The sequence below is a fragment of the Xiphophorus couchianus genome, chromosome 20 (assembly GCF_001444195.1).
Source record: "Xiphophorus couchianus chromosome 20, X_couchianus-1.0, whole genome shotgun sequence".
Taxonomy (NCBI): domain Eukaryota; kingdom Metazoa; phylum Chordata; class Actinopteri; order Cyprinodontiformes; family Poeciliidae; genus Xiphophorus; species Xiphophorus couchianus.
In genome coordinates this window covers 30,300,527-30,309,493 of record NC_040247.1, presented here as the reverse complement: position 1 = coordinate 30,309,493, position 8,967 = coordinate 30,300,527, and the positions used below count along the sequence as shown (strand labels likewise).

Sequence of the window (8,967 nt, the reverse complement as noted above, 5' to 3'; positions counted from 1 at the left end):
AAGAAAAAACTGTAATCATTACTCCTGAGATTTCTGTTTTGAAATAAATTATTCATACTCACTTTGATGACAGAATAGTTCAATAATTGCCTCATTAAAATGTTGAATTGTTACTACAGTAAATATCTGACAGCAAGAAGACAGTTAAGTTTGACAAGTCTAAAAAGCAACTGGAGCCAAAATATTCAAGTGATTTTTTTTAAACCTCAAACCAAAATAAAATCAGATAAATAAATACAATTGTGAATCAAAATGGAAAATGCAAAATGAACTTGTGTGGGTACAAAAGAGGGGTTCAGCTCGGTGAAAGGGGGAGTAAACCCAACCTGGAACTCCTCCTCTTTTTTGACATTTCTTGGAAAGTTTTTTTTTTTTTTTTTAAATTTTTTTTACCATGAATATCCAATTCTTAATGGGAATTTAAAGTCTTTTCTTTCCACTAATGTTGCAAAAACTAAAAATGCCCCCCCGCCCCCCTCCCAAAAAAACAAACAAACAAACAAAAGCCCAGCCAACTCTCATATAGTCATTTCCCAACTTTAAAATAGTGACAAGCAGCTACAGTGACGCCTCATTCTCTCCCCCTCTCTGCTATGTAAATGTTTTCTTTTTCAACGCTGAATCCACAATACCGTTCACATATTATTCTGGCTTCGCTCTCCCGGTTTGCGGTCATGTTTCCAGGAAATCATAACGGAGGGGATAAGGCCGACTTTGTTAGAAAGCGTCCTCCCCCGATGAATGCGTTTTATCGCATGAAAATCACACCTGTTGCTTTGGCCGCCCGATCGCTATCGCGCACGGTCGTGTTGCAGGAAGGCTTACCTGCAGCAGCAGCAGCATGCTAATTATGCAAATGCGCAGCCCGTGCGGTGGGATCTGAAGAGGCTCTTTGTACTTGTTCCCTCTTGAGGGGAGAGTCTGGGGGGCGGAGGGGTGGCTGCCTGGGTCAGAGGTAACAGAGAGTAGAAAAGACAGGCGCTACAGGAGCGCAGCAGAGCAGAGCAGAGCCACTCACTATGACTTGTGTCAGCAGCTCTGTTCCAGGCAGGGAGCGATTTTGGATCCCCGCACATCCACCCGGCCCTGCCAGGTCAGTACAAAGTGCACGGAGAAGGTGGAGGAATCATAATAGGTGGCGGGTGTTATTTTAATTTTTTTTACAATTTTGTTTGAATTAAAATTTTCCTTCAGCTTTACACAACCTCGTTTCCGACACATGACTCTCGATTTTAAGATTTGAATCAAAAACGAGCATCGCGAAGTGAGCTCAGTCGTGTTGTGTGTGTGTGTGTGTGTGTGTGTGTGTTGCGTTAAAAGCTTTCTAGATGAGATGCGGTTGAGTTTAAATGATGTTACACTCTGCTGGAAGCTCTTTCCACGATAAGGCAGAGCCAGGCCCTGTGGGCAGAACCGCGCCGGCTCCAGCAGCCGCCGCCGCCGCACCACCAGCGGCTGGATTGCTTTATCATCCCTAAGCAAATAACTGCTAACTGCGAAACATTAACCCCAAACATTTGTTTATACATTGCTTCACACTTGTCTTGACACGACTGGGCGGCAGGTCGGAACTCACCGTGGGCAACCCTGTCACGAAAAGCTGCTGACAATTGAACAATGCGTGAGAAATGGCGTGATAATCAGGGATATGTTGTTATCCCTGCTGTGGAAATCTGGCACAGAGAAAGTTTTTTTTTTTTTTTGGTTCCTCTAAGTATTTAATGTTTTAATTTTGGAGTTGCTCTGATTGGATGGAGTTTTATGAGATTCTTGCATGAATCTTTTTTTATTACCATTGCAGCTGCCGGGCACTGTGATGACAATGCAATTGTCTGTATTTATATGTTGTCAAGTGAACCTTTAGATGTCTAACACTTCTTTCATCTGTTGAGTAAGCCTCCTGGCACTCACGCACTCTGGCTTTTGTGTACTCTGAACAATTTTGCCCCAGGCACTCGTTGAAAGGAAACTGGGATGATATAAGCCCGAAAAGCTGCTGTTGTCAGGAGGGGAAAGAAGAAGAAGAAGAAGAAGAAGAAAAACAATGACGGAGAGAGAGAAGGAGGAAACAAAAGGAAAGGAAAAGAAAGAGAGAACAACAGAAGGGATTTGCATTGCCAACCCCCCGGGGACTAAATGTTAGGTTTTGCGAGTTACAACTTGTTGGGTAACTGAAGTTTTTGTGTGAAGTGATTCTTGTCGTGGGAAGTGTAACGTTTCAGTGTTGTCGGCGCTCAAAAGGGAGAGGAGTTGATTTTTATCTGAGAGCGGAGGTTTCCTCTGTCTGCTGTCATTCATGCGGTAGGAGGACTCGGCGCTGAATCGTAAAAGACTCGTGGTACAACGCGCCGAAACTCCGCTTGGCGACCGAGCCATGGACTTGTTGTGAAAGGTCAGTTCACCTTTAAGGTTTCTCCTTCAAGTTATCAAAAGTGAACCGTCATCTGTAGAGATCAACAACAACAACAACAAAAAGAAACAAAGAACAACTTAAAACAGAACATTGTTCTGCCTGCATGTGTCACATGCTTATATTTAGAGGCAACCAAAGAAGTCAGTTCCTAACATGCAGGTCTCTAACCTTTCACCTGTAAGCCCTGACTAAAACTCTTATTTGGAAGAAAAAAAAAAGGTTTTGAGATGAATCTTTCTGGTTTTGGGCTTTTAAAACTTTCTCGAATTGTTGGTTTGACCGCTTATGAGCAGCAAGTGAGGCTTTTCATAAGCCGTACGGCAAACAAATTTAACACAGTAGGTTGTATGATTGAAACGGAGACAAGAAGTCTTAAAGTTAAACAACCAGTTATGGCAAAAGTTTTTGTGCTTTTCACTGATTTTAAAAATTGAAGGTTATTTTAGCCAATCGTGATCCATACACATGAATTAACCATTTGGAAAACACTAGGAGCTTTTTCTTGGTCATCTTAGCAGGAAACGTCAGGTCACTCTGTGCAGCACCAGTTTAAGGCAGTGTATGTTTCGGGGTGGTGTTAGTTTACAAAGGCTATTTCATACCGTCTGGTCCACTCTGCTGTCCACTTCAGTCCCAACACCTGTGTGACTTAAGATTCATCTCTGGGGTCCGCGGAAATCTGCTAGCGTGTATTTTTGCCCTGTTTGTGTCAACAGTGAGAGTAGCTCTGCCGTTAACAGGGCCGATCCAAACACACCATAAAACGTGTTAATGGACGAGTAGAGAGGTGTCTTTCTGTGCTAACGCTCCAATACAGCCGACATGGAAGTAGAATTAAACAACGCAACTCTACGTTTCTGAAGCGGTTAAGTTTGCTGTGGCTAGGTTGTTGGCTAAACCATTTCACAAGTACAGCATTAGAAAAGATAGAAAAAGAAGCACTACATTTGTTTGTTGTAACCTCCTGAACACTCAGAGGGCTGGCATTGTTTTCTTGGAAAAAAGGTTGTAAGCAAAGTGTCCATTACTAGCTAGCTGCTGACTGGCAACATTTTCATTGTAAAACTTTTTTTTTTTTGCTTTATAAAAAAAATCCTCTTTCATTGGAGCCAAGAAACACAGGATGTTGCAGCTGATTTTTTCCCTCAAGATTAATCAATGTTGTCAAACCTTTTTATAAAGTAAAAATATTCATTTCAATCATTTGGATTTGTAGAAAACATTTAGGTAGTACGGTAGACTCTGTTCAATTTAGGGACATTTCACACTGCTGCAGTTCTTTCACACAGCACTGAGTCAAACCAGCCAAACCCTTTGAGCAATCGGTTCACCCACCTCACCTATGGTGGCGCTGCACCAAGAACCACAGAAGGACACAACACAGAAACGTCTGAAGAAGACACTGAGCGCAACTTCCTTCTTCGCAAAATGCTAACAAAAATGGAGTGGTGTCAGATCTTAGCGGCTGGAGGATTTTTCTTTTGCCTTTGGTAAAAGACCTGGAGCCATTCCTGCTGTTTGTGCTCGACATGCACGTTTGTTTTGGTTGTATTTACCCAGAATGCCCTGTGCTATAGTTCACTTCCTGTTCTTGGAATGGTCTCCAGTTCAGTCGGTGTTCATGAATGCAGCATTAACTTCAACCCAACAGAGTCCTGGGCTTTTAGGCGGATCAGAGTTTGCGCTTTTTTTTTTTTGTCATCAGTTTGATTGTACATTCACACCTACCAAACACTCTTGGCAAACAAACTGGAGTTTGATTAAAGATGACTAAGCTGAGCTGGTTTGAATGCTCCTTTATGAACAACTAAAGTGTTGTGAAAGTGTTGCAAAACATAGCAGCCGTCTTTCAGCCAGCCAGCTGGCAGTGTGCAGCAACATGTCAAGGAGGATTAGGGCTGAAATATGTACGACTCTGACACTTTCTCTGCCAACTCAGTAAAAGTAGCTTAAACTTTATAAAGAGCATGAAATAATGGTTTTAAAGGTTGTTCTTTTTTTTTTAACAAACTAGCCAATTTTTTAAACTAAATTGTTCATGTCTCTTCCTTTTCTTAGTCTTGTTTTGCAAGAGTAATCATGACTAGTGATGGATATGCATGACTGAAAGGTCTGGCTTACTACTCCTTTTTTTTTAAACTCAAACATTTGATACTGCAGGTAAATGATTTCCCCTCCGCAGCAAAGATCACCTGCTCTGGCTGGTTTATTTCCTGCTTCATGCACACGTACCGTAGGCACTAATAAAAGTTTCTGCTCACTCACTTTGTTCTACTTTGTAAAGCTCAACATCTGCCTGGAGGTCGGCTTCATTGTGATTTCTCAGCAGCATGTGGCAACGCCGTATAAAAGCCCAAACAGCCTCGTAGGTGGTCGCAAAAAAAAAAAAAAAACAGGCCTCAATCAGATAGCCTCGCAAGAAGGCAACGCTTTTCAAATAATGCAACACACACACACACAAGGTCGGGTTCTGCATGGATGCAATCTGCTGTGGATAGACTCGCGAGTGTGTTGTTCAGCCAGAGGAGAGTGATGGAAGCGGCAACCTTGACTGGTTTGCATTGTTCTCGCTAAGACGCCGACGGCATTGTCCAAGAGAGTACAAACAAAAACTTTTTGCGCTGGTGAAAAATACACTCCACACCTTTGACGCGCATTCCTCGCTGTCAACAGCGCTGTGGGTCGTTGAGATTCTGTGCATACCTCTGCAGCCGGTGACACACATTCACTCTGAGCGTGTGAACACCACCTGTGGCAGCCTGGCTCCCTCTGGAACGCCGAGAGGAGACCCAGGAATAACTCTGAGCGTGGGACTGGACTCAGCGTGTCGCCGCCGTCCCCCCTCACCCCCGTCCCTCCACTCCCCTTTCCCTCCCGCCGTCGCACAATCAACCCCTTGCTGACGGTGGCCGCTGCCGTGTTGGCCAAACAGTTTCCCACCTCTCCCTCTTCACCCTTCCCCTCTCACCCCCCGATTTTATTTCTTCATAAATATCCACAAACAAACACCACACCTGAAAATAGCTGTCAAACAAGATGAGGCTCATGCCGATTTTTTTTGAAAGCTGTTGATTTATTCCAGTTATGAGTGGAACGTGAATCGGTGCATTTGAAATGCTTCCCTGACTACTTCTGGCTTTAAATGTGAATCTGAATTGCGTGTGTGTGTGTGCGCACAGGGGTGTGTGTGTGTGCGTGTGTGTGTTTTGTTCCGCTTCACAAGAGTTTAGCCTCCAATTCTGCTGGCTTGTGATCTAAAACAAACACACACAAATAATTCAGATCACTTTAAGAGCTAAAAGTAGTCAAGTAGACAATCCCACATGTTTACAGCTGTTTTATGTGCTCTGGAGTTTTAGCTGCAGTTAGCATATACAATGTAACTTACAATGTAAGTTACATTGTATATTAAGATTTGAATACAAACAGTTGTACAAATACCCAAGTTCACTCAAATTAATGCAGTCTTGCATATAAATTAGAAGTTGGAACGACTTTACCTTCAGTCAGAACTCTGTGCATCTGCTTTGTTTCCATCCCAGTTGCTATTAGCTAACAAGCTAACAATACATTTTTAACAATACAAGTTTTATAGTGGTTATCAAACATCAAGCAGAAGTAAAGAGTTTAAGAGCAGCAACCAGGAACTTCAGGGCTGGTCGGTAAGATCCCACTGTTGGAATTCCCACTTCAAGAGGCGTTTTTATATTTATGGCTCAAAACTCAGAATGCCAGTCTTCAAACTGTCCTGTCAACGTACTTCTACACTTAGACCAGAAAGGTAGATTTGTGTCGCGACTACGGTGCATCCGTTGTCTTAAAGCAAAGATTTTTGAAATGCTAATTTCAACTGTGGAGTTGTTTAAATGGCGTTTTGAGCAGTGAGTTTCTAACTGCTTGTTTTTGGTGACGGGCTCGGCCATATTTAAACAGGTTTGGCGGCGGCACAAGTGAAACGACACAACCTCCTGAACCAACACACATTATCAACAAAAGAAGAATAAAACCGAACAGGGTTGGATGTTGAAAGTGTCTAATGAAGGCATACAGTCTTGTTTACGTAATACATTTATGTGACGTCACATTGGACAATTTGTTACCATGGTTATGTGTACAGCTCCAGACAGATGTTTGCAGAAATTCATTACGAGTATGAAGAGTATGAGTTGGACTTTTTTTCAGGGCTGAGCGATTATACAAAAAAGAAAAAAAAAACATCTTGAGAGATTTTTTTGTAAACTTAAACATTGCGCAAATTTCAATTTATTATGGAATTCTTCATTCAACACACATCAAAGATGCAAACAGGCTCACATATTTCACTGTGGAGAAAAACGGTGTACACATTAGAGAGCCGTTTTTCACATTGAATGTCAAAGAAGTCAAATCTAAGTTGGGTTTTTTTCTTTCAATCTAAAAACAAACTGTATTAAGCATGGTGGGAGTAGTGTCATGCTGAGGGTAAGTTTGAGTGAAGATGGAAGAAACCTGAGCACAATTAGAAGTGCTAACAATGATCTCATGTGGACAGGTTATTGTAAGAAAAACACACACAAAAAAAATAAAATGATTTTTCTAGAACAGCTCCAATCCCAACTGTATGAAAAATTTAGTGAACTTGAGTCATAAATCTGCTAGATTCCTAATGGGCAGCATGTGAGTTATAAGCTGAAAAAGCAAAACGTATACAGTATATTTTACTGTATATGTTTTTAAATGTTGTCATTTGAAGATTGTTCCTTCATAAATGGAAGGTTTTAATTCAAAGGTTCTCCGTATGAATGATGAGAAACTGAAGTAAAACGGGGCCGACATTTTCATTCTGGAATGGAAACGTTTTGAAGGAGATTTGTTTTTAAATTAATTGTAACATTTATATCATTAGTATAATATTTCTTAAAAATTTAAAAAGGCAATTTTTTTGCTTGCTGCTTTTCTGCAATTGGGACAAGCAAAAGCAACATAACATTTTCCAGAGCTGTGCATTCAAAGTTTCAGAGACCATTTAAAATGATCTGATTCTCTGATTTTTCTCTTTATAGTTATATGTTTGAGTAAAATGGACATTGTTATTTTATTCTATGAACTACTGACAAGATGTCTCCAAAATTCCAAGCAAAAATGTTGTTTGTTAGCAGAAAATGAGAAATGGTCAAAATAACGAAAAAGATGCAGTGCTTTCAGACCTCAAATAATTCAAAGAAACAAGTTCATATTCATTTAGACACAACAATACTAATGGTTGAAGTCGGGAAGAGTTCAGAAATCAATATTTGGTGGAATAACCAGGAGGGTTCAGTGTAGTGGGCTTTTAATTTTTTTTCCCAGAGCTGCAGAGATTCATGCAACTTTTTCTCTACTTACAAAACAATAATGGAAGATAAATTGATCTTCAGTTTTTTCGTAAATATTGTTAAAATCTTCTCGTCTTGCTCTTGTGAACTCAACATGGCGAGTAGTCTTGTTTGGTGAGTTGGCTGTACCTTTAAACCTCAACTTTTGATGCAGTATAATAGTTAAATGAGGTCACCATTACTACCTGTTTGTATACGTCTCCTAACAGCCACACCCACACACTGAAGCATATTGGTGAGGTCTGGAGCCGTGGACCCTGGCAGACAGGTGCCTTTGTTCAGAAACAGGGTGTGCAGTCTGGGAGAGCTGGCCATAGTGGAGCGGGGGCGATGGGGGTTTCTGAGTCATTATTATGCTTTCCACAACGGTGGCGCTCTGCGGTTTTTCTCTTTTTCTTTTTTCGCCGCGTTCCCGAGTTGGTCGGCACATTCCGCTGGCATTGTTATGCGGCCCGTTTCCTGCGGCCGGCGGCTTTTGTCAGCCTCTCCCCCATTGTCCTGGCTTCCTTTGTTCCCCGGCTCCAACAATAGCTTTTTTTTTCTGCCTCTTTATATATATGTGCACTTTTTGCCCTTGTGTGTTCTGTTTGTTTTGTTCTGCTGCCTGCTGTGATTTTCTTTTCCTCCGGTTGTAGAGCTTGGAAATAACACACACACACACACACAATCCCGAGTTGGTGTTTGTTCAGGTTTGTGTGGATTCAGACCTCTCTCAATCAACCTGTCCTGTCTCCCTCTGTTTTCCCGTCACAGACTCACATAGTCGAGCCTTACAATGATTTTAACTTGACCGTAACCAGGTCACTGTAACCTGGATTAGGCTTGTGGAGGTTTTGTCCAGTTCCCTCCTCCCACGCCCTCATCTCCATTCTAGTTTTGGTAGTTTTGTACCCAAAGTGCTACAAAGATATGTATAAGAAGTGGATGTGTCTGACACGGGCCTTCTACAACTGTTTGTTTGTTTGGACCTGGAATGTTTCACAGCCGCTCTGATGCTTTGTTCACTCAGGAATCGCAGCGACTTAAAAATTATTTTCTGTCATCTTTGTAGAGTCGATTGCAGGGACGCCCAAACCGCTGGTCACATCAACCAAAATCGTCAACTTAAAAGTCCTGGCAGTCAAAAAATATGATTAAAAAAAACAGCTAAAATCACTAATATATATATGTATGTATGTATATATATATATATACACAGTA

At 41.5% G+C, this 8,967-nt stretch overlaps 1 protein-coding gene across 4 annotated transcripts in view; it reads left to right on the top strand.

The window, feature by feature from the left end:
• The first annotated feature begins 860 nt into the window (after positions 1 to 860).
• Positions 861 to 8,967, top strand: part of sox13 (SRY-box transcription factor 13) — a 28,459-nt gene continuing 20,352 nt past the window's right edge. For 2 of the 4 annotated variants that reach the window (XM_028002063.1, XM_028002064.1), the window contains exon 1: positions 861 to 1,093. In XM_028002063.1, the coding sequence (XP_027857864.1) occupies positions 1,020 to 1,093 (74 nt within the window). In that variant the 5' untranslated portion in view covers positions 861 to 1,019. The remainder of the gene's footprint in view (positions 1,094 to 8,967) is intronic. The other 2 variants (XM_028002062.1, XM_028002061.1) reach the window with 1 other exon arrangement.